This window comes from Cupressus sempervirens, chromosome 7 (genome assembly GCF_028749045.1).
Source record: "Cupressus sempervirens isolate cs-2001-9-10 chromosome 7, ASM2874904v1, whole genome shotgun sequence".
Lineage (NCBI taxonomy): Eukaryota > Viridiplantae > Streptophyta > Pinopsida > Cupressales > Cupressaceae > Cupressus > Cupressus sempervirens.
Genome location: NC_143124.1, coordinates 580,406,452 through 580,432,209, shown reverse-complemented (window position 1 = coordinate 580,432,209; position 25,758 = coordinate 580,406,452). Strand labels below are relative to the sequence as shown.

General features: G+C 37.8%; 3 protein-coding genes across 3 annotated transcripts in view; all 3 read left to right on the top strand.

Annotated features, from left to right (window-relative positions):
- LOC149548082 (protein PECTIC ARABINOGALACTAN SYNTHESIS-RELATED-like) overlaps positions 1–25,758 on the top strand; it is a 233,046-nt gene that overhangs the window by 157,183 nt on the left and 50,105 nt on the right. The window contains exons 6-7 of the mRNA XM_089792113.1: positions 12,168–12,287; positions 12,467–12,583. Coding sequence (XP_089648239.1) covers positions 12,168–12,287; positions 12,467–12,583 — 237 coding nt within the window. The remainder of the gene's footprint in view (positions 1–12,167; positions 12,288–12,466; positions 12,584–25,758) is intronic.
- Positions 5,715–7,525, top strand: LOC149548084 (uncharacterized). Its single transcript, XM_089794827.1, has 2 exons — positions 5,715–7,013; positions 7,142–7,525. Exons 1-2 carry the CDS (start codon positions 5,847–5,849, stop codon positions 7,499–7,501), a joined length of 1,527 nt encoding a protein of 508 aa, XP_089650953.1. The 5' UTR covers positions 5,715–5,846; the 3' UTR covers positions 7,502–7,525.
- LOC149548083 (uncharacterized) lies at positions 7,608–8,677 on the top strand. The gene is made up of 3 exons (XM_089794828.1): positions 7,608–7,676; positions 7,772–8,047; positions 8,155–8,677. Exons 1-3 carry the CDS (start codon positions 7,623–7,625, stop codon positions 8,536–8,538), a joined length of 714 nt encoding a protein of 237 aa, XP_089650954.1. The 5' UTR covers positions 7,608–7,622; the 3' UTR covers positions 8,539–8,677.

Below are 25,758 nucleotides of genomic sequence, written 5' to 3'. Positions count from 1 at the left end.
CCTTAATATATTTCACACAAATTTGAGAAATCAAGAAGAAAATTTTCCATTCTTATATTCACATAAAACTGTACAGGTATATATATAGTTGTGTGCCATATGAATAAAGCTACAGGAAAGGAAACAACTACAAGAAAGGAAAAAATCAATTTAGGAAAGAATAGTTCAGGAAAGAACTAATCCAATATTACAAACAATCCAATATTGCAACACTCCCCTTCAAGTTGGTGCATAGATATCCCATATGCCCAACTTGCCCAAAAACTTCGAGAACATTCAACTTGAAACTGCTTTGGTAAGAATATTGGCCAGCTGATCTTCTGATCGAATCTTAGGCAGCTCCACAATCTTCTCATCCAACTTCTCCTTAATAAAGAATCTGTCTACCTCCACATGCTTTGCATGATCGTGTTGAACCGGATTATGAGCAATATCACATGCTGCTTTATTGTCACAATATAGTTGAATTGGTCGGCTAGGCGGACAACCCAAATCTCTCAAGAGAAGTCTTAGCCACAATGCTTCACATACTCCAAGTGCCATACCTCTAACTTCTGCCTCTGCACTTGATCGTGCAACAACATTCTGTTGTTTGCTTCTCCATATAACGAGATTACCTCCTACAAAGGTGAGATAACCTAAAGTAGAATGCCTGTCATCTACTGCTTCAGCCCAGTTAGCATCAGTATATGCACCCACACTTTGATAATCCTCATTTTTAGTGAATAAAATTCCTTTTCTAGGAGCAGACTTCAAAATGCGCATAACTACATTCATATGTTTCTCTCCAGGTTATGCATAAATTGGCTAACAATACTTAATGCATAGGCATGGTTTGGCCTTGTGTGTGCTAAGTACATCAATCTTCCTACGAGTCTTTGGTATCTTCCTTTATCAACTGGTACCTGATTAGACTCAATATATAACTCCAATCCTTCTTCCATTGGTGTATTAGCGAGTTGACATGTTGACATATCGGTTTCCTGTAACAAGTCTAAGGCATACTTTCTTTGAGACAAAAAGATCCCTTTATCAGATCTAGACACTTCGATCCCAAGGAAATATTTCAAGGGACCGAGGTCTTTTATTTCGAATTCTCTGAACAAGTAATCCTGTAGGGACCTCTTTTCTTCAGGATCATTTCTTGTAACTATCATGTCATCCACATACACAATAAGCGCAGTGATCTTACCTTGCTGATTCTTTATGAATAAAGTATGGTTTGAATTGCTCTGACGGTAACCAAAGACTTTCATTGACTTTATGAATCCTTCGAACCATGCCCTTGGAGATTGTTTCAACCCATATAGTGACTTCTTTAATCTGCACACCTTCAGACTATGTATTTCTGGTATCATGTAACCGGGTGGGAGTTCCATGTAGACTTCTTCGGACAACTCTTCACGTAGAAAGGTGTTCTTCACATCAAACTATTGTAATGGCGAACCCAAGTTTGCAGCTAGAGACAACAAGACTCATATTGTATTGATTTTAGCTATAGGTGCAAATGTCTCTGTATAATCGATCCCATAGGTTTCGGTGTACCCTTTTGCCACTAGTCTCGCCTTAAAGCGTTCAATTGTACCATTTGCTTTGTACTTAATAGTATAAACCCACTGACATCCAATTGGTTTCTTTCTTGGTGGATGGTCAACAAGTTCCCAGGTATTATTTTTCTGTAATGATTTCATCTCCTCATTCATAGTGGCTTTCCACCTTGGATCAGCTAAGGCTTCCTGCACATTGTTAGGAATAGATACAGTAGATAATTGATTTACAAATGACTGATTTGATTCTGACAAACAATGGTTAGACACATAATGACTCATAGGATATTTAACTTTACTAGAAAGTTTGGGTTCATATGTGGATTTAGGGATACCTCTGGTGACATGTTGAGGTAGCTGTTTTCTAGATGGTTCAGGAACAACCTTGGTAAGCAATTGGTGTGGTGTGAGGGACTTGAATGGAGGTGGATCCACAGCTTCAGTTTCTGGGTGTTCATCACTACTTTGATCCAAAGTTTCACCTACTTCTTGATTAACAGTTTCAAAGAGTTCCCCTTCTTCAGAGATGTCCAAGATACCCACATCTTCAAAGATGTGAACATCCACATCTTCAGAGATGTCCAAGCTACCTATATCTTCAGAGATGTGAACATCCACAGCTTCAGAGATGTGATCATCATACTCTAGAGTCTGAATTTCCTTCTAGTACTCCCCCTAAAGTTTAGGCTTAGGGGAAAAATACATCGAGTCTTCATGGAAAACTACATCCAATGTAATAAACATTCGTTGGGTTGGAGGATGATAGCATCAGTACCCCTTTTGATAAGAAACATATCCTAGAAAGACATGTCGTAGCGCTCGAGGAAATAACTACTTGTGCTGATGCTTATGGAGGTGTACGAAAGCTACACAACCAAAGACACGAGGAGGTAAATTTGGGATAGCTGGAGCAACAACCGCCTTAGCGAGAGCCTTAGATGGTGTCTGGAAATCAATAGTGCTGGAGGGTACCTGGTTGATCAAATATGCTGCAGAGGTAAGTGCTTCACCCCAATAGGATAATGACATATGAGCTTCTATCAGAGAAGCACATACAACCTCCAACAAGTGACGATTTTTTCTCTCAGCTACCCCATTCGGCTGAGGTGTATTGGAACAAGTAGTTTGATGAATAGTTCCGTGTGTTTCCATATACTGCTAAAGTTCAGAACTCAAATATTCGCATCCATTGTCACTATGAAGAACTTGAACTTGTGCATTGTACTAAGCATGAATCATGTTATAAATTTTTTGAAATAACAAGTTCACATCACTTTTAGACTTCATTAAGCATACCCAAGTCATCCTAGTACAATCATCAATAAAAGTAACAAACCCATGTGATCCACCCAAGGTAGTGACTTTGGACGGACCCCAAACATCAGAATGTATGATCATAAATGGAACTGGACTTTTATTCAAAGTTAATGGAAGAGAAGCACGATGATTTTTTGCAAGTTCACAAACTTCACACCGGAAGCTAGAAACATCAAATTTTGCAAATAAACTAGGAATAATTTCTTCAGGTAACTAAAGGAAGCATCTCCCAGATGTCGATGTTATAACTAGATTTCAGATTTCTACTTGTCCCCCTCAGAGCCATCCATCGCTAGAGCTTGACGCAGCTTGTCCGAACTCCTTGACACCAAGTCCAAGTAATATAGCTTCCCTTGCCCAACACCGCAACCAATCGTTTGCCTCATTTGGATATCCATAAACACATAGAAATCAGGTCAAAAAATTGCGACACAAAGTAAAGTAGTGGTGATTTGGGAAACTAACAACAAATTGTAATCCAAAGACGAAACCACTAAAACAAAATCTAGATTAAAAGTATCAGTGAGAGGTAAGGATCCTTCTCCAATAACTGGAGTTGGAGAGCCATTGGCAGTGGAAACAAATTTTTGTGAGGATGGTTTAAGGGATGAGACCTATCTAGAACCGAACATCATATGATCTGTAGCACCGAAATCAATTATCCATGCAGTATTAGAAACAAGTGTAGATATAGTTAAAAACTTACCACCATTACTTGCTGCAGCTGCTAATGCTGAGATCTGTCCAGCAACATTATCCTCTGTCTTTGTTTCAACAAACCCTGCACTGGAGGTCTTCTTGGAATTCTTCTTCGCTGAATTGCAGCTACGATCCCACCATTCTAGATACCTAACAAGTTCAAAGCAGTGACTTTTGGTATGGCTAGTTTGATTACAATGGGTGCATTTGTAGGTGGATTTATCAGCACCATTAGTGATCTTAGGTGGGTTTTGAGGAGGCCCATTTTGATTAAACCAGTTTTGAGTCACCATGGCTGAAGCTTCAGTCTTTTTTGGTTCTCCAATCATTGTTGTGCGTCAAACAAATTCACGGTGGACCAATGCATAACATGCTTCTAATTCGGGAATAGGATCCTTTCTCAAATTTTCACCACGAACTTGTTCGAAGTCACCATCTAACCCAACAAGAAAAATATGCACCCTTTGTCGCTGAACTGATTTTCGGTAAGATTCAACATCGTTCTCACTTTCCATGATCACTTTATCACAATAATCCAACTCACCAAAAATCTCGGTTAATTCTCCATAATACACAGAGAGTGTTTTGCCATTTTGTTTGGTAGAGAAAGCTCTTTGATTCAAGACAAACACCTGCAATTTATCTGCTCCATCATAGAAAGCCTTAGAAAGAGCTTTCCAAATATCTTGAGCAGTGGGTAAACGAATGTATTACTTCATAATTTCTGGGGACATAGATATCACCAGCCATCTTTTGACCTTTTGATTGTCTGCATACCACTTCTCATATCCATCATCCTTCTCGGTAGGTGGCTGTGAGCTACCACAAATGAAAGAGAGTTTCTCCTTCTCAGCAATATGCATCTCCATGATTTGAGACCACAAATCATAGTTTGTTTCATCGAGTGTAATGCTTGTCTTGAACGATGAACCTTCGGATTGAATAATAATGGGAGACATTTTGCTCTCAAATACTTCCAAATCTAAATTGGCCATGGTTCAATGAAGAGATACAAATGATTCAAGCATCAAATCTCTGATACCAACTTGAAAATCAGAAATCAAGAAGAATATTTTCCATTCTTGTATTCACATAAAACTGTACAGGTACATATATAGTTGTGTGCCATATGCATAAAGCTACAGGAAAGGAAACAGCTACAAGAAAGGAAAGAATCAATCCAATATTAGAAACAATCCAATATTGCAACAGTACTCACCACATTCCATCAAACATTTGAGTTTCGACACTCAGGACATTGCAGATTTATATTTCTTGATTGCAAATTGAGTGTTCTGAAAGATCTTCAACTTATCCTACTTCTGTTTCAGACTTACGTGTACTACTTTGCGAATCCGTTGCTCTGAATTTGTATTGAATTTCAATCCAATGATAATTAATATATTAATGCTCAGCTTTGAAACTTCTGCTACTAATAAAAAATATATATATCAAAAAGTATAGAAAGATGATATCACACACAGCTATCAAACTGCTGCTATGAAGACTCAATTCACCCAGACCAGCCCAAGGAAGAAGAAGAAGTGGAGTTCAAGAAACACTATATGCATGCCAACCGCTAGCCTCATGTATATACGAGAGAGTGTCAAAATGTAGAGCCCATGAGCTGAGGTGAATACTAATGCTATAGCAACAGGATTGGCGACAATGTATTGGAAAATCACTAAGAGATAGTCCATTGGTAAAGGTGCCTAGAATGGGTGTGCTGTTCTTCACTTAGTTATCGGATTCGCCTGGAAATGGACGGATTCGGACTCGGGTCCGATTCAGATCCGGATCCACGTATGGATCCGGGCAGGATTCGTAATCCTGCCTGTGGATCTGTAAGGATCCGCAGGCCGCGGATCCGGCCCGTGGATCCTTACGGATCCACAGGCAGGATTACGAATCCTGCCCGGATCCTCGAGGATCCACGCGTGGATCCGCGTGAATCCGCTGCAATGACAAGAGGAACTTGCAAAAACGTGGGCCCATTATCATTTTTAAATTTTTTTTTGCTCTAAAGGCCCTAAACCCTAAAAACGACCCTCTAAATCACAACGCAAGTTCATTTGCTCTCTATTTTGCTCTCTCATTTTGCTCTCTCATACTTGCTAGTTTGAAGTGAAGTGCTTGGATTTGAAGGAGATCGGTTGTGGAGCTTCAAATACCTTGCAAGAAGTGTTTAAGGTATGCATTTCAACCATATTCTTGAATTCTTTCATAGATTATTGATTTATTTTTAGTTTTCCAAATTTTCAAGTTTTTGTGCAAGTGTGAAGCATGGTTTTCTTTCACTTTTTTTTTCTAGATTGCAAGAATAGAACAATGAGTAGTCAAGGCTCAGTGGGTGGGGGTGGGGCTGCATCACCAAGCTTCAAAATTGATAAGGGGTCTCCTTTATGGAGACACACAACAAGAGTTGCACAATGTCCTGGGGGTGGGGCATACATATGGAAATGTAATTTTTGCAACATACAACATAGAAGCTCCTATTCCCGAGTGAAACTACATTTTTTGGGCCCTGGGGGTGAAGGAATTCACATGTGTCAAGGTAGTGATAAGAAGGGATTACCAGCTGCACAAATAGCAGCATTAACAAAAGAGCAAGTTGCAAAAGAAAAACGTGGTGCTTCCAAAAAAACAAATATACCAACACCATCATCTGATCAAACAAACACAAGAACACATCCTTTTTTGCCTATGCCAACTACAAATGATGAAGATGAAGACCCATCTCCACTCACCCGCAAGAGAGGCCCACTAGATAGGGCATTCCAAATTGAAAAGAGAGACATTGCTGATCACAAAATTGGACGTTGTTTAATTGCAAATGGTTTTTCATTTAATTTTGCTAGATCACCTTATTTTAGGGAGATGGTGGAAGCAATAAATGATGCACCCCATGGTTACAAACCGCCTGGTTATGAGAAGTTGCGCACTACCATATTACATGATGAGAGGAAACATGTAGAGGCTCAACTTCAACCAATAAGAGATTTTTGGGTTCAATCGGGTGTGTCTATTATTTCGGATGGTTGGAAAGATTGTAGAAACCGTCCATTGATCAATGTTATTGCTGTATGCCCTAAGGGGGCAATGTTCTTGAAGGCAGTTGATTGTGAAGGGCAAGTGAAAGATGCAGAATTTATTTCATGCATTCTCATTGATGCCATAGAGTCAGTGGGTCCTGATAATGTTGTCCAAGTGGTCACGGACAATGCAAAAGTTTGCAGGGCTGCAGGGATAATTGTAGAGTCTAGATATGATCATATCTTTTGGACACCATGCACCGTCCACTCTCTCAATTTAGTGATGAAAGCAATTGGCACCGAAATAGATTGGGTGAAAAGGATATATGAGGAAGCTGAAGAGATTCAAATGTTTGTGACAAATCACCACATGTCACAAGCAATTTTTAGGAGTTTCTCGGACTTGGAGTTATTGAAGGTAAATTTTTATATTTAATATATAATTGAATATTATTGGATTCCACAATTATTAATTTTTGTTGTTGTTTACATTAACATGTTTTAATTTTAAAATGTTTTACTAACTTTAGTTTAACATGTTCTTAGGTTGCTGAAACCCGCTTTGCCTCTCACACAATCGTCTTGAGACGACTTGTGAAGGTAAAAGAAGCATTGAAGCATATGGTCATTAGCCCCCAATGGGGCATTTGGAAGAATTCCAATACAGCAAGGGCTTTAAATGTGAGAATAATGATACTAGATGAGGATTGGTGGGGTCTTGTGAGTTATGTGTTGGAAATCACTGATCCAATAATGACAATGCTTCGCTTCGCAGATAGTGATGAGCCATGCCTTGGGGATATTTATGATTCCATGGATAGTATGTTGGAAAAAATTAAAATGGTAAGTTTTACGCTCTTTTACAACAATTTTTTATTTGAGAGATATCTAGATTCTAAAGTTTAAATTGACATAAATATACTAATTATAATTATTATTCATATTTCATATCTTAGGTCATACAGAGGAGGGAGAATGATCCTGAGGACACCCTTTACAAGAAGGTGGAAGAAATTGTTCATCATCGATGGAACAAGATGACCACACCTTTGCACCTTCTTGCATATGCTCTATCCTCGAGGTACTGTAGTTCTTATCAAATGTTTGTGCTTATTTTATCCAATGTTTGTGCTATTGATATTTGATAGTGTTCAATTGTCTTTTGTTATCACCAAGTACTATAGTGCAGATGTACTTCGCCTTCCAGGTAGAGTGCCACCATTTAGAGATGCAGAGGTTGCAGATGGGTATAAGAGGGCACTAGCTAAGATATTCCAAGATCCAAAGATTGGGGCAATTGTGAGGAGTGAATTTGCTGCTTTCAACTCAAGTGAGGATTTCGACCCTATTGCCATAGCAGATCAAAGCAGGATGGGTGCCATCAAATGGTGGTACCTTCATGGGCAAGCCTTCACGTACCTTCAACCTCTTGCCATAAAGGTCCTATCCCAAGTAAGTTTGTAAAATTAAGCTTAAGGTTAACATTCTCAATTCCTTGAATTGATTATTTAATTTATTTATCTTGATTGTTGTATTGATAATTTTTAATTTCTCTTTAGGTTGCTAGCTCTTCTGCCGCTGAGCGGAATTGGAGTACTTACTCCTTTATCCACTCAATCAAACGCAACCGGTTGGCTCCAAAAAAATTAGAAGATCTTGTGTTCATTCACAACAATTTGCACTTGTTGTCACGGAAGGATCCTAAGTACAAGAAGGGGCCCGAAAAGCTTTGGGATGTAGCACCCGAGACTCCTGATTTAGATATGACCATACGAGATCTTGCTAGATCCACTTTGATTGATGTGGATGATGAGGAGGATTATGAGTTAACAATCCCCTCTACTACTAGTGGTTTGGGTTCCTCTATTGATACAGATGCAGCACTTGCAACTCACCAATACCCCTCTGATGTGGATTTTCTTGAAAATCCATTTGATGATTAAATAAAAAACTTTAGTGTTGACTCTTGACTCTTTTATGTGTAATTCATGTTATAAACTTTAAGTTTAATGATCTATATTTTGAATGTTACAAACTTTCACTTTCAGTAATTCAATGTAAATGTGTTGATTTTCTTTATAATCGTGAAAATAGATTAATTATCAATGTCATTGATCAAGTATGCTAGATTCATACTATGAAATGATTTAGTTTTAGAATTATGTATATTTCTCTTATTTTTTAGTATATATAATGCATATATATATATATGCACGAATCCTCCATGAATCATAATTGGGAAAAAAAAAAATCCCGAATCCACGGATCCGATTCACATGCCCGAATCAGATTCGTGTCACGAATCGGCAACTAAGGTTCTTCATCATGAAGACTAACAAACCCTCACATTCCCACTCATGACTCACACTGCAGCATTCTCTCATCAAGCAACCATCAGAGATATTGCCGTGATGCAAGCTCTACGGAATGCAAATGAATGATCTTTCTATTTTCCTTCTTTTCAATTCTGCACTTAAAGATAATTCTGGCGGAACTGAATGTAGTGTTCCCATTTTCATGAGCATCAGAGTTTGAGGGATTAGCCTATTATTGTGTCCATTGTAGGCTGATTTTTGTGGATAGAGAGTTTTGTGAGGCAGAGGCTTAGTTAATGGAGGTTCTTGTCTTCTCCAGAATTTTGTATGTTCTAATTTGGTCTTCGTTTGGTTCAGATTGGACTTCGTTTGGGCTCAATTTCATATACATAATATTTATAGTAAGTTAGAGGTTGATAGAGATGGGCCCTTTCTATTTTTAGTAAGGCAGTCATTTGGACAGAGGTTGCAATTGTTGATTCCCTAGTTCAGACAGCTTGTCAAAATAATGAGTATTTAATGAGATATTAATATCTGAATGGCTTTTAATGATGTTTATTTATTTAGCAAATATTATAGAATTATAAATTGACTTTATAATAAAGTTGGGGGCATGTTGAGGGTGATGAGTTTTTAATATTCATTGATCTAAAATGTGCTTTATTAATGATATTGTATAAAGTCAACTCATTATTATAAAAGAAAATATCAAAATCATTAAAGAGGCTTGCTAATGAAGATTCATGGGGTAATATTATAAAAGAGCCTTGTAGAGAAATCAAAAGGTATTCTATAATGCATTTGTTATATTGTGAATTTGATGAGGAATTGTGCTAAGGGTTTCAACTATTTGGAGCTGGAGGAATTGTGAATATTTCCAAGTGTTCTTTTGCAGTTTAAACTGGTGAAACTATCTAGCAAATTTTTTGTGGCTGGTGGTCTGGTCATTAGCCTGAATGTGCATTATTTGGTTTACTTGGCTGCCATAGTTCTTGTGAGATGGCGCTGATCTTTCTAGGGGGGTGCAATATTGTTCAACGAGCCTGCAAATGTTTGTTGAGGGCTCGTATTTGCATTTGAAGGTACTAACGTTATAATTTCAGCGTCAACGTCAAGGATTAATCATTTTCCAGCAAACTTCCATTACTTTCCAAGTTTCTCATTGTTTATTCATATAATTTAGTTTGGCACATTGTAGTTTGCTTGCATTTGAAAATAAGGAGTTACAAGGCTGCACACCAACTGTTTGAAGAAATGCCTTTGTTGTAGTTATTCATTTCAGTTTATAATGAATCAATATTATGCATGCCAAGATGGAATTCCAAAATTGAATTCAAACAGCCCAGAAACTGCCAGGTAGTGCTTTCCATGATCAATTTCCCAGATCTGCGCTAGTCATTCTTACTTGTTATTATAAGGCTCTGAATCTGGAATTAATACTCAGATACAAATAACAACAGCTGATCTCTCCTGCAATACATCTATATTGTGCACTTCGCTGACAGAGCGAGGGCTGTGTTCCACTCTCACTGGCCTCCAGAGACTCCATTCTTCAGGCCCAAACCGCTGCAAACTCCCAATTGCAGCTTGTGTTGCCTTCGTGTTTTCTTTAAAATCTTGGAATAATGCTCGAACCCTCCTGCTTTTAATTTCTCCCCTCCATCATTTTGCCGCTGAGTGCCAAAATTTCCCATCCAAAGTCGGCCTTAACTACACTTCGTCTCCATGAAGAGTTTGATTCATGGCACGGCAAGGAGGATTAATTTTTGATAAAATTTTGAGTCTTATCCAAAGTCCGATAAAGTTAGAAAAATCTTTTTAATATAAGGCTTTCAACCTTGTGATCACCATATGCATGATTCATTAAAAGTTTGGTCCTTATTTTAATTTTAATATTATTGAGCCATCGGGGCCTTCTTCAATAAAGTGAATTATATTATTCACTTATAGTGATTATCTAATAAACTGAATATAATATTCACTTATTATAGTTTGTTTAAAAATAACCTACTTAGGAATTATTTAATAAAGTGAATACAATATTCACTCACAATAATTTATTTAAAATTTCATGTAGGAAATGTTTAAATATTTCCTTATTAATTAATAAAATATGATCCAGAGTTAATAATTGGCTTTCAGAGCCCCCAACTGTACTCTGTGAACCATGTGGTGAGTTCCCCAACCATTCCATTGGCCTACAGCAACCTGGATGATAGACAAACCTCCTACTCGCCTCTTGTCACCTAGAAAGGGAGACATTACAGAATACTAAGAGACTTTACATCATGATGACATCTTGCTTTTGTGGAGTCGAGAAAAATAAATAACAATGAAGAGGTGTAGTGGATGTCTTAGATAATGGATGTTATTATAATAGTTATTTGTTATGGAGTCTGATCTCTCCATAGTTGATAACTTGATTGTGTCTCTACCATCAATTGCCCAAATTTTAAACTTAAATGTCTGTTTCGTGGAAATGTACATCTGTAGAGTGTATGATGATGCTTATTTGCAAATTGAAAACTACAAAACCTGTATCCTGTTTCTATTTAGCTTTCATTTTAGACATCTCTGTTTATAATTTTAATTTTCATGATAGAAACTCATCGTAGCCTTTCGTGCCACAGTCATCCTGGAGCCTCCATGTAACACACCACTCACTCGTTGTTTTGGAGAGGTTTTTTATTTGTTAGAGATCATTTTGGAAGTCTTAAAAAGTAAATCATAAGACATTTTGATGAATATCTCAGATATAGAAGTGTAGCCTTTGTCCTTTGAGGGAGTTTAAAACTTGTGACATTAGGTTGTAAATATCATGTATATCTTACAACTCTTCTATCTTAGTGACATGGGAAACATTGTATTTGGTTTGATATCTTATGACATCAGACCATATGACTGTTTGGTGCCCTCAGGTTTTAGCTGTGTTTGCATTCTCTACTAGAAAGATGAAATTGGCTGATATTAAGTTTTGTCCATTTTCTGTACCGTAAATTATACATAACAAGAGCTGATGAAGCATTTTTAGCCTGTTTCATGTAACACATTATCTACATTGAGGGTTCCTTCTTTTTATATTTTTGTTATTTATCTTAGTTTTAGATACTTTTGTATGCGTTCAGAATGCTGTATTCTGGTTTTGAGAGTGGGGCATGCTGACCCTTTATATCTTGTCATGTTTTCTAGAACAAGCTATGTTTTACATAGTTTAAGGATGATAAATTCATTTGATATGGCTGTTGTTTCATTGACAGGAAGTTTGAGAATGTTTTTGATGTTGATCATTTCATTGACTACTTAAAGGATGACATTCCAATTGTAAGGGATATTCCTGCATGGTTTGCTGAGAAGGAAGAATTATATAGTAGCATTAGGTAAAAATTTCTTCCCAATTAGCTTCATACAAATGATTCCTACATTATTGATTGCCACAAATATTTTTCAAATTTATTGGAACTTTTATTTAACTTGTTTCTTTAGAGATTGTTGAGACATCTTGGAGATGGCCTTTGACATGACTAAATCTGTTCTTATTGTTCTGAAATTGTTACAGGCGTACTGTTAAAAATATTCCAAAGTATGCTTCTGCTGACTTTTATCTAGACAATGTACTTCCAAGGATAAAAGAGAAGAAGATCATGGCATTGAAGCCTTTTGTGGATAGACTTGGGTAATTTCAGCTTTCTAAAATTTAGTAAACTTGAAGATAATTCCCCTTTTATCACAGATTTTTGCATTATATTTAAATGAAACTTGCATTAATGATTTTCTATCAATTAATCGTGTAATGATAAGCTGGAATTATAAAAAATAAAGTAGCTACATATGAGTGAATGCTGGAAACAAGAATTATTTCATTCGATGTAAAGAGCCTTGTCTATATCCATAACATAATATTCAACCCTTTCAAAATTAACTGGAGAAAAGTTTACAAATCAATATCAGGTTCCTAGTGTTTGTAAGTTCACACTGGCAGGAAACATCTGTTAGTCATAATATTGTAATATTGCATTACAATGACCAATCTACAATATAAATGTAATTTTTAAATTATTTGCCTTATTGTAAACATCGTCCTTAATTGTTTTAGAAGGGAATAGCATAGTGTAATGTGCTTTTTTCGTATTGACCTTAATTTTGCCCTAGAATTACAAGCTTAATAAAAAACAAAAAATGTAATTTTGTTCAGATATAACCTTACACCCCCCCTTCCCCCCAAAAAAAAAATTTAAGATAGATCCTGCAATCATTTTGGACAATTATTGAAAATATAATTCATAAAGTCAATCATTTCTACTATAGGGTTGAACAAATAACACATGGCACATGGAGGTTCGTAATCATCACAATTTAAATAAATCATATGATCTTTATTCTTCATTATGGTAGTTCAACCATAACAAGGCTTGAAATGACATGATGGGGTGCTTGAAGAAACCTTCACAGTAAGCCCAAGAATGGATATACCAACCCCCTTGACCCCACGTGGCAGGCTTCCAACTATCCATCATGAGGATTCCTATGATTGGCGTACTTAACGGGGAAGCTCCTCTCTACCCTCCCTAGTTGTGTCACCTTATAAGCCCTCCTATGATTGAGACTTAATTGAATTCATCCTATCAATCAACCATTGTAGAGGTTGGAGGGGAAATTGCAACAAGGTCCCAGAGTATCCCTCTCAACTAATCCCAAAGGCGGGATTGTAATGTCCCCTTTTTGGGACATTAGAAATATTAAAGGACACATTTATATAATATTAAAATTGACTATGAAAGCATGGACTCTTATTAGAAAAAGTCAATTTAATATTCAAAGTGTGCTAAAGATGACAAGGAGAGATAAGACGAAAAGCTAGGCGAGAAGTCGAAGAGTCACAATTGTGAGAATAAAAGGAGAAGAGACTCCTTCATTTGGCATGCAAGATTTATTATTCAGATTCCAATTTCTCTCTTGGGAGAGTATTCGGAAAGCTTAAGCTTTCAACCAGTGTGAGGACGTAGCCTGTCGTGCCGGTAGACAGTGGATCCAAACCCATTGTCCGTGAAGTCTCGTATGTGCTTACAGGTTCTTCTCTGAGTGTTCCAATCTTACTATAATTTTTGTTTTAAGATTGGATTTTGAAAGCCGGTTATTGTATTGCTGTTGTATAATGCAATAACGTTGTTTTAAGGAGTTTTATAAGAGTTCACTGGTTTTATGTTGTTGGTTTGTAACACATTTTCATATGCTTGAATTCTTGAATCTTATTTTGAAAAGAACGGGTTTATATCTATTGGAGAATTTGTTGTTTTCTATTGTTGTTCATGATACATCTGCATATGTTTAGTTTTGAATATATTTTTGGGAAAAATCAAACAAATTTCTGGTTTGGGATATTTTAGTGGTATCAAAGCTAAAGGTCTTGCTATCTTGTGAGGTTTAATAACAGTGGAGTTTATAACGGCCTGGTTAGATTTCTGGAAAGGGTTACATTGAATTTCTTTTTTGAAGAGATAAATTTTTATCTTCAGAATATATTATTCCAGGACAGTAGATGTTTTGAATGTTTTATCACCAAGTCTCTGAGTGTCCCTGGTGAACATACTTGGTCAAGGAAATCAATTGTAAAATATTGTTTAATCTCTAGCTTACCGAGCACTCGCGTGGAAGTGAAATCTTTTCAATATAAAACCATTCCATCATCAAGAGTCTATGCATGTGAATATTGATGTCAAAAAACTATATAGAAGTTAGACCTGTATAGCATATCATAAGCAGTTGTAGTGAAGGGGTTTCTTACCTAACTCTTATTCAGGTTGGGTAATAAGTAATAGCATGTTAGTATTAGTATAAATCTCCTTGGATTCGGCAGATAGATAGGATATAGGCAGTAGAGGGATAGGCTTTTGGGTCCAAAAAAAGGGGTGTTCGAATACTAGCTCAGTGGATGGTAGTTGAAGCTAGCAGTTCAACTAACCGTCAGTGTAGTGCCATTGTGAGAACAGGTAATCTCTGGTTCTAATCTGCAGTTGTGTTAAATACTAGTCGGGTGGCATGGTTATCTCCTCATAGCCTGGGTCAAAATCCAAGGTTACTGACTGGGTTGGAGACAACATCTGTGTTCAGTGGTAGGAGTATGGGAAATTGACTACACCCAGTCAGCAGTATCTGAACCCAACTTATAGCAGATATCAGCTAGCGTAGGAGTGATACGTTTGAGTAGAGAAGGATAGATGACTACTTAACAAAACCATTATCGAATTGGTCCTTGGTGAGGATGGAAACAGTGGCGTTGGCCATGAGAAGTTATGGTGACGAATTGGAATAGTCGAGCTTGGGCGAGATAAGATTCTATGAATTCAGAACTATTGTGTGTCTAAACTGTAGGCTTTGAACGTAATTGAGTTGAGGGTGAGTTTAAAGCTACATAAGCGTTAGGAGTTGGGAAAACGTAGAATCATAAAACTGAATGTAACAACAGAGCTTTAGCATTACAAAAAAATTCTCAACCATTCTCGGACAGTTGTCTCTTGCATAGAAAGGAATTTGGCGGAGGAGTCATGTCTTCAACGCCCGAGATTTGGAGGTACATTTCTTATCAATATCGTTTCTTCAATAAATAATAAAAATACCGTGGCAAATAAATGATTGTATAGAGCAAATATTTGTAGTTCTATTGGACATCGATTCATTACCACGACATTCCCTATTCTAGTATTGGAGCACAAATTCTTTGTTGGGCTATGTTGTTTTGAGACTGACCAGCCTCCTGCTTGTGCACTTTGGATACTGTTGCATGCATTACTGTTTAGCTCTTCATTTCTCTTGATTGGTAGATGTGGAGGATTCAATATTAATCGATCATACTTGGGCGTTAATACTTGACATCAAGCATTCATCATTTGGTGAAAGCTTATCTTTGGGAAGCCAAAATGACACATGTGGGATCAAGTAATGCGACAGAGAGTATTCGCAAACTGTTTCTGGAGAATATTGCACGAAATAATAAATTATTTTGATTCAATGCCATGAATACAATAGGCGCGTTAGTGAGGAGTTTCTGTTTAGGGACAGGTCCAGTGTAACCGCAGGACGTGTGATTAAGTTTGGAATTCGATTCTAATATCTGTGGAGGCATTTCAAATTATCGTGCAAGGGTTATTTGAGATTTGTCGTCAGAAATTCGGGCTCAATCAGTTTTTTAATCTAGAGTTCCAATCTGAGTGACCGTTGTAGTGGGGACAAATATTCAAGAAGTAATTTATCAGGTTGCAATTAACATTCCCATGAATGAAATTTGTGCAGAATATTGGAAGAGGAATATATTTTGTAAATGGTGGTATCTTGTAGTGTATTTTGGCACTGTTTTTTTAGTGTTTGTGTTGAAATATTATAAGTTTTGACTGATGCCGAGTGGAGTATGGTGGAAAGAAATAATCCTTGCCATGGATAAAATGTTACAACAGGGCAAGGATACTTGCCGTGAGAAGACATGTAGATGCTCGGCGGAGACCATCTGAGCCACTGCTAGGTGTTCGACTGCAATCTGCACCATATGAGCCAAGTAAACAAAAGTTGTCTATGCTGTGGATTTATTGCATCAAGCTACTGAGTTATAGAAATGTGGATGGCTTTGTGCAAACAGTTTTGGCATGATAGAATCAATAGACAAGCTGTCAACAATCTCCAGGTGCAATCTTTGATATACAAATTTTTATATATCTGAAGCAGTGTAACAGTCATTCTATATGCAACTATCAGTGAAAACATGTAAAACACATTGCTGTTATCTCTAAATCCAACTTGAAAACAGTCAACTGCAGGTTTCAGACCAAGGAATAGGAATTTACAATTCTTATAGTGGGTTCTTTATAGGAAATATAATAATATCTTCTGTAATACTGCAGTTCAAAGAAAAAGACAAGAACTAAGAAGTTATAGTTCTACCTTGTTTAACAAATTCAGAGGTAGTGGCTAATGAATCACAAGTGGTGCCAACAAAATCAATGGGAAAAGAGGCAAACGGCAACAAAGAAAGAACCATCACCCTCTTTGAAAAAATGATGAAAATCTAAGGATTGACACACACAATAAGGACTTGGATAAAAAAAAAATAGCAGAGCTCAACCATTGTGAAGGACGGAAAAACAAGCTCAAGCATTGGCAAATTATGGATGCAAGAACACATGCAAAACATAAAATGGAAGAAGACATAGACAAATGGAAAAAAGGAGAAGTCCTATTATAAATAATAGAATCAACTCCTCTGATTCCTATTCATGTAAAGGTGACATGTTGGAAGAAACATAAGTGCACAAAGACCACTCAAGCTACTCACATGAAAAAGTGTCCAAGCATAGATGGTCCTCAAATAACCATCAAAATCAATTCAAAAGTTGTGTGGACAAGGACAAAGATTATATGGTTGATCTCATGAATTTCTTGCAAAGTAAGAACCAATGGATACACTCCAAATCTTTATATGACCAATCCGATATTGTTGGGACATCTTCCGAAGAAGGGTGTCCAGTTACAGGGATCAGGATAGGTACTATGAAGCTACAAGAGCAGTGAGCCTAGAATTCTGATATAAGAGCAGAAATACTTGACATTTACAGAGAATATAAAAAGCTTCCCAACCGAGTTCACAATGATTTACCGTTCAGTGATTACTTGGAGCTTCATCTAGAGCAGCAAAACGGATATGGCAAAAATAAAGTACTTTGAATTGGTTCGGAATCTCCTTGAACAAGACCAGTGCATAAATTTGTATGAAGAATTTCCAACAGGCCAATTTCATCTAATAGAGGATCTTGAAAAAGAAGAACAATCAACCACCATTGATTTGCAACCTTCTCGTGATCACGCAAAAGTTGTTACACAGGGTGCAAGTTTCTTTGTTGGGGAATTGGAGGTTAGCTTTAATAGGCAGATTGATGAGATAGGTTATACATGAGGTAATAGTAGAGGTAATAATAGGTTGGGGTCCTTGTATGATGAGCTCATATATGCAAATGATAACATGGCAACACTTTGGCCTTTGCATACAAATCAAGAGAACAAGGGAAAGAATGCTTATGATTTTGTGAGATGTGATGAACCATATATTTCCGATGTCCATGACATGAATTTGGAGGAACAAATTAAGATGACATTGCAAGACGATGAACCATGTCAACATGACAGCAATGAAATGCATACCTTAAAGAACCAGTTGAAGTTCTAGCGAAGACATGGTTGTGGCCTCTTTGGTACATTATGATAGCACTCACAAAAGGATTGAAGATCTTTACAAGAAGTCTCAAAATGGAGTGGAAGGAGATTGGCTTGTTGCCAATTTGCAAGTGATCAAAATAGCTCTTGAGACTATGAAATCAGATTACTTATGTTTGCTTTCCGATAGGGATTATACTCTTAAGGTTGTTGGATCCTATATTGACCAATTGAATAAAGAAAGGAATGAGGTTAAGGAGCTCAACAAGGAGCTTAAATATGTTCGTGAGGCATTGGTTGATACTCAGTTTTTTCTTCAAGAAGCAAATTATCAGATTTGCTGCACAAATCATTTTAGGGAACATGAGGATAAAGAGGTAGGAATTTTTCTTAGAGGTAATTGATGAACTTGTAGCTTTCAACAAACCTATGATTTGGATTGTTGCCCCAAGCAACCAAGTTCCAAAACTTCAGATCACATTCAGCTTAGACAACCCTTCATTTGAGGTAAATGCTAGTTGGATTTCCGATAACCCACTTTTTGAGGTAGAGGAGAGAGTTCCTCTCGATTTCCAGGAAGAGGATGACCTTGACTTGAGAGATTCAAATCAAGCTACAGTTCTTAACAATGAACCTTGGTCATAGGTTTGGTGTGGTGAAGTGACTACTACTGCCCCTCTTTTGTACAACCTTTACATGGTTCCGAATTCCAGCTTATATATAGGTTGGATGGGTTTCTTATTTCAGGCGTTAAACAGGTTCTAGTGGAGGATTGAGGAGAGTTATGTGTTGATCATAGGGAATGGTTTTTCAGCTTCATTCTTTCTCATGATCCCTATGTATTTAGGGATTCTTCAGAGTGATGATGGCAGTATTATCTTTTATGCACCCTTGGTGTTGATTTCAGCTTTTGGGCAGATCGTTTCCTACATCATCTGTTTAGGTCAAGTTGACACCATCTACTGGGTTATGCATAGTTCATTGATACATTTCGACCTTATCATAACGGCTGGTTATGAAAACAGGGTTTGGGATCTTGGTGTTGATCATATGTACATATGGCTTGTTGGGGATTTAGTTGTAGTTTTATTCAGTTTGAGGCTGGATGTAGTAATGATCAGAGTTGTACAGTTTACGGGTGCAACATTTTTTCATAAAGTTATATGGGATCCAAGGATCCGGATGACGGATGGATTGCAGAGGGGCACCTTGCTTTATAGTATGGCTAGATTTGTTTTTTGTTTGGGCTGCTGAGCTACCTGTAGATTCATATGGGATCCTGGTGCTGATTGCTTGAGGACAAGCAATTTTAAGGAGGGGAGATTTGTAACAACCCCTTTTTGGGACATTAGAAATATTAAAGGACACATTTATATGATATTAAAATTGACTATGAAAGCGTGGACTCTTATTATAAAAGGTCAATTTAATATTCAATATGGGCTACAGATGACAGGGAGAGATAAGACGAAAAGCCAGACGAGAAGTCAAAGAGACACAGTTGTGAGAATAAAAGGAGAAGAGACTCCTTCATTTGCCATGTGAGATTTATTATTGAGATTTCAGTTTCTCTCTTGGGAGAGTAATCGAAAAGCTTCAACTTTCAGCCAGTGTGAGGATGTAGCCCCTCGTGCCGACAAATAATGGACTCAAACCCATTGTCCATGGAGACGCCACTTCAGGTGTCTCGTATGCGCTTACAGGTTCTTCTTTGAGTGTTCCAATCTGACTGTAATTTCTGTCTTTAAGATTGTATTTTGAAAGCTGGTTATTGTATTGCTGTTATATAATGCAATAATGTTGTTTTTAAGAAGTTTTATGAGAGTTTATTGGGTTTATATTGTTGGTTTGTAACACATTTTCATATGCTTGAATTCCTAAATGTTATTTTGAAAAGAACGGGTTTATATCTATTGGAGAATATGTTGTTTTCTATTGCTGTTCGTAATACATCTGCATATGTTTAGTTTTGAATATATTTTGGGGAAAAAATTGAGCAAATATCCGATTTGGGATATTTTAGATACTGCAATCATTTTTGGACAATTATTGAAAATATAATTCATAAAGTCAATCATTTCTACTAGGGTTAAAGAACAAATAACACATGGCACATGGATATTCATAATCATCTCAATTTAAATAAATCATACGATCTTTATTCTTCATTATGGTAGCTCAACCATAACAGGGACATGATAAGGTGCTTGAAGAAGCCTTCATAGTAATCCCAAGAATGGATATACCATCCCCCTTGGTGTAATATCTCTTTGCTGTATATAATGGAATACATTGGTTTTGTCTTAAAGTAATTTTGTCAAACACTTGTCAAGAAATACCAATCCTTAAATAAGTGGTTACTGATATGTAATGAATTAGTAACTAGTAGAGATGATATGCAAATACCATTCAAACAGATATTGTAAAAATCCCTCAAACAAATTTCTGAAGGGAGTTCAAAGTATTCATGCAGTAAATAAGATTAGTGTTATACAACATCTCATATGCCATAGTCTAAAAACAGTAGTTTACATACATACTTGATAAAGATGAGTTCTAAGATAGCGATCATTCCATCAAGCTGTTCTCCAAATCTAATACGTGACTGGTGCAATCACAGCTCCCATTCTAGTCTCTAACCGCCTGCACGTTGATTGAGACTGCCCAACTGTAGATGTTAATTAACCATAATCACTGCACTCACACGGTAGTAAGGGTAGACTAGAGCTGGGCAGATGAATGGATGCATACCTTGTCGTCTTGCACTTTCCAAGTCACGATACCTTGTCTTGGATGCCGTAACTTCAAACACACGAGCTTGCAATAGTTCCACCTTCTCCTATCAGTAAGGACCTTATTCATGCCATAGACGTGTTTGTCTGCTACCGATTGTCACATACCTAGTATCTGCCTCGCATTCCTTATGTCAATCTCAGTCATGTTCTAATGTCTAGACGGAAGAGTATGTTTCACAGGATTGCTACCTTACAAAATGCAGTAGATTTGCTACTCTCACCTGGTCATCCCAATGCCAACTGATGATATTGAGTTTCCAGTACTACTATTCTGACTACCCTCACTTGAAATAAACTCTGACTCCTGTAGCTGACTTTGAAAATCAGGTTTGCGTCTGATTTCATAGGAAGTATACCTTTTTCCCTCAAGGGTTTTTCGTCCCTCAAGAAGATTGCAAAGTCACTATTAAGTAACTATGAAGCTGCCTAATATCATAAACTCTTCATGTGTTAATCCCAAGATGGTGTTACATATTTATATCCTTGAAATTAGTGAAAAGCTTTGGGGTAAGGGATGTGGGATTAAACTTCAATTTTCGTCGTGTAGTCACTTAAGTTACCATATAGAGTGAATGTCTCTTTAAAACATAAAGTGACTTATTAAAGTATTTTCAAAGCATGAAGTAACAACATAAGATTAAGCTCTCTTGTGACTTGGCAGGCATCCTGAATGATGAAGCTGTTAACCTATCCGGATGTGGAGATAGATAAACTTGGCGCCGAAGAACTAGTGCGGAAGAGGGGACATGACAGTCTTCCGTTCCCCTGATTGCTTGCTCTCAAGCAATCTCAATGTTGGGTGTTGCAAAATAGACTCACCTTCCCAAGTGGCGTCCTCATATGGTAAGTCCTTCCAACGAACTAAATATTCTTTGACAATCCTATATCACAACTTCCTTTCCCTAGTCTCGATCACTTCAGCCGTTACCAAAACAAGCTTACCCTCCTCATCAAGCAGAGTTAAACCCTTTGAAGGAACAATCTACTGACCAATGGCCTTCTTGAGGCATGAGACATAGAATAAGTTGTCGATTCGGCTATCACCCGACAAGTCTAACTTGTAAGCAACCTCACCAATCTTCCTGGTGATGCAATAGGGTCTGTAAAATCTGGTCTTGAGTTTCTTTGATCCATTTTTCTTTAAGGAGCTTTGTCTATAAGGTTGTAGACGAAGAAAAATCCTTTCCCGGCTCAAAACTCCGGTCAGTGCGATGCCCATCAGCATATAACTTCTGCTGGTTCTGTGCCTGCTGAATATTATTCCTGTGAGCTTTGAGGATGTCCTACCGATCCAAAATCCAATCTTTGGCCAGCGGTGCCCTGTTGTCCTACAAGGCTAAATCAATAAAAGAGAGAGACTCGTAACCATAAAGGGCGCGGAAAGGAGTCATCCGAATAGACGTATGATAAGTGGAGTTATAGCAATACTCCCCCAAATACAACCACTTAACCCATGCTCTTTGCTAACCTGCAATTTAATTCCTCAGGTACCCTTCCACCCATTTATTCACTATTTCGGTCTGACAATCTGTATGTGGGTGATTGCTAGTGCTGGTAGTTAATTCTGTGCCTGTCAATCTAAAAATCTCCTGCCAGAAGGTGCTAAGAAACCTATTGTCCTTGTCACTCACAACAGTCCTGGGTAATCCATGGAGACGAAAAACCTCTCGGAAGAACAATTCAGCCACTTGAGAGGTTGACCAATCCGCGATAATCGCGAAGAAGTGTGCGAACTTAGTTAGTCTATCTACCACCACAAAAATGCAATCTCTGCACTGGACCCTAGGCAACCTAGTGATAAAATCCATGGAGATGCTCTCCCACTTCTGAGCTGGAATAGGGAGAGGCTGAAGTAAACTTGCAGGAAAGCCCTATTCAGACTTGTTTTGCTGACAAGTTTGACACTCTCTAACATGCTGCAATACATCATCCTTTAGCCCCTTCCAAAAGAATTTCTCCCTGATCTGTCTGTAGGTTTTGAAAAAATCTGGGTGCCTTGTTGACGGTGCATCATGTATGGTGTGCATAATATCCCCTTTTAGTTTAGATTCGGGTATTAGGTGGATTCAATTTTTGTAATATATAACATCATTCATTACCTTGTACCGCTCATCTTGAAGTATACCATCCATAATTTGACATGCATGAGCATTTTTAGAATACTCCACTAATAGTTGGGACCTCAAATTTGCTGAAATCTCGGAAATGGCATAGCACTCTAGTATTGGGGGTTTTTGCGAAAGAGCATCAACCACTATATTATTTTTCCCTTTGACATACTCAATGTCAAAATTGTAAGCTTGGATCTTGTTGACCCATTTTTGCAGTCTCTGATACAATTTCTTCTATTCCAGGAAGTAGCGTAAGCTGTTATAATCGGTCTTCACTATAAATTTACTTCCCACCAAGTACTGCCTAAATTTGGCTAAGGCATGCATTATGGCTAGGATCTCCTTATCATAAGTAGAATATAGTAATTCGCTGCCCCTAAGTTTCCTGCTCTCAAAAGCTATGGGATGACGATCCTGCATCAATACTGTCCCTATTCCACTTCCCGAAGCATCACACTCCAAAATAAAGGGTCTAGAAAAATCAGGAAGTGCCAACACCAGACATGTACTCATCATCTGTTTCAGATTATCAAAGGCTACCTCTGAATTCTCTATCCACCTAAATGCCGATTTCCGTGTTAGATCAGTAAGGGGTGTTGCTACTTGGGAAAAACCTTTGGTGAATCGCCTGTAATAGGAACAAAGACCAAGGAAACCCCGCAACTCAGATACATCTCTTGGTGGTGGCCAATCTAGGATTGCCTATATCTTTTCCTGATGCACCTTAACCCCCTTGGCACCAATCACATGGCCCAAATAGAGAATCTCGGTTAGCCCAAATTCGCAGTTAGACTCTTTTGCGAGTAAAAAATGTTCCTCCATAAGACTAAGGACCTCATCCAAGTGCTGCAAATATTCTTCCCAAGTCTGCTAAAGAGTAATATGTCATCAAGGAAAACCAACACACTCTTTCTTAGTTGTTTTTTGAAAATATGGTTCATGCATGATTGGAAAGTGGCTGGTGCGTTAGTGAGCCCAAATGGCATCACCAAGAATTCGTAGTGTTCGTAGTGGCATCTGAACGCTGTCTTATGCACATCCTCCTGTCAGATTCATATCTTGTGGTATCCTGATCGAAGATCTATCTTCGACAAATAAACAACCCCATGAAGCTCATCCAGTAATTCATCAATGCGAGGAATCAGATACCTATTTTTAATGGTTCTCTTGTTTAGAGTGCGGTAATCTATACACATCCGAAGGGTGCCATCCTTCTTAACCAACACTACTGAAGAGGGAAAGGGGCTAGAATTGGGTTTGATATGTCGCATATCTAATAGTTCCTTGATCGTCTTCTCTATCTCTTCCTTGTAGTGGTTGGGGTGACAATAAGGAGTGGTAATGATGGGTTTGGCCCCCTCCTCTAGCTCAATGATATGCTCAAACCCTCTGTTTGGTGGAATTGCCGGAGGTATATCCTCAAACACCCTCCTATACTTGTCTAGGACCATCTGAATGTCACAATAGTACTGCTGTCCTGTATCCTGAGTCTCCTTGTACGAAACGAAACACTGTGTTGCCCATTCTATGTCATTGTGCCTCAAAATAACTTCCATCTTGTGAGCTATTATCAGCCTGGGTCCACTATTTGGTATGGCTTTTAGGACTACTAATTGATCGCCTTGTGAAAATTCCAACTACATGGTCTCGTGATCAAAAGTGTACCTGCGGAGAGTCCTTAACCATTGTCTACCCAGAATGGCATCCAAACCATCCAAATCAACAACATAGAAATCAGTCTCCAAAAGATAATCATCAAACTGTATTTGAAGACCCGCTACTTTCTCTGAACATCTCAAAACCTCACCACCTGCTACCTTCACCTCAAACTTGGGTACGTCAACTGTTTGCAAACCCCTCCTAGATACCATCCGTGTACTAATGAAATTATGGGAGGCTCCTGTATCCAAAAGGCAAACAATGCGCTGACCCTTAACCAAACCCTTCACTCTAAAAGGATGACATGCCGGATCACTTGAAAGGGTGGCTATAATCGGAGGTTGTTTCGTAATGACTCTCTTCTTTTTATCTTTAAGGGGTTGCTTCTCAACTTCTTCTTCCTTGCTGTCCTCAACATCTTCACCTTCCTGTTTCTCCCCTTCATCCTCGGAAAGAACCTCAACATAGTCCGGTAATAAATTTGGAGCTACTAGTGGCACTGCTTCTTCTACATTAAAAACTGGCATTAAGGGCATGTTAGTGTTATGTGTGGGAGCCCTAGCTACTAAGGGGGATCCAGCTATACTATTGCCTCCAATGTGATGGCTTGGAGCTCTTCTATGGACCAAAACCAATTGCTACATAGTTCCTGCTAATTGTTGAAGAGCATTAGCAATGTTGTTCTGTCCATCTTTGATAGCCTGCAACGTTTCCCGAACTTCCTTGTCCTGCTCAGCTTCATTATGTGCCATTTGAATGTTGTTTTTTGGTTCAGCCTGTCCCAAATATGCAACCTGTTGAGTAATATCAATTTGTTCACCTGTTCCAAAAGTTATTTCCTCATCCACTGTAAAACTGTCTTCAATATCAATATGATCTAAAGAATCTGCTTGTTCCGGCAATAGGTAACTGAATTGATGATGTCTTCTACTCATTCTTGGCTGTCATTTTGGGTAAAAATTGGTATGCAAAATATCTGTTATGTCCCACAAGATGGCAAGTCTTGTGGCTCTAATACCACTGTAATATTTCTTTGCTGTATATAATGGAATACACTGGTTTTCTCTTAAAGTAGTTTTGTCAAACAC

Excerpts from the sequence above, each read along its gene's own strand:
- LOC149548084 (XM_089794827.1), top strand. The coding sequence starts at position 5,847 with ATGGTTTTCTTTCACTTTTTTTTTCTAGATTGCAAGAATAGAACAATG. Across the intron at positions 7,014-7,141 it reads CGGACTTGGAGTTATTGAAG|GTTGCTGAAACCCGCTTTGC; the intron begins GTAAATTTTTAT and ends ACATGTTCTTAG.
- LOC149548083 (XM_089794828.1), top strand. The coding sequence starts at position 7,623 with ATGGAACAAGATGACCACACCTTTGCACCTTCTTGCATATGCTCTATC. Across the intron at positions 7,677-7,771 it reads GCATATGCTCTATCCTCGAG|TACTATAGTGCAGATGTACT; the intron begins GTACTGTAGTTC and ends GTTATCACCAAG. Across the intron at positions 8,048-8,154 it reads CCATAAAGGTCCTATCCCAA|GTTGCTAGCTCTTCTGCCGC; the intron begins GTAAGTTTGTAA and ends ATTTCTCTTTAG.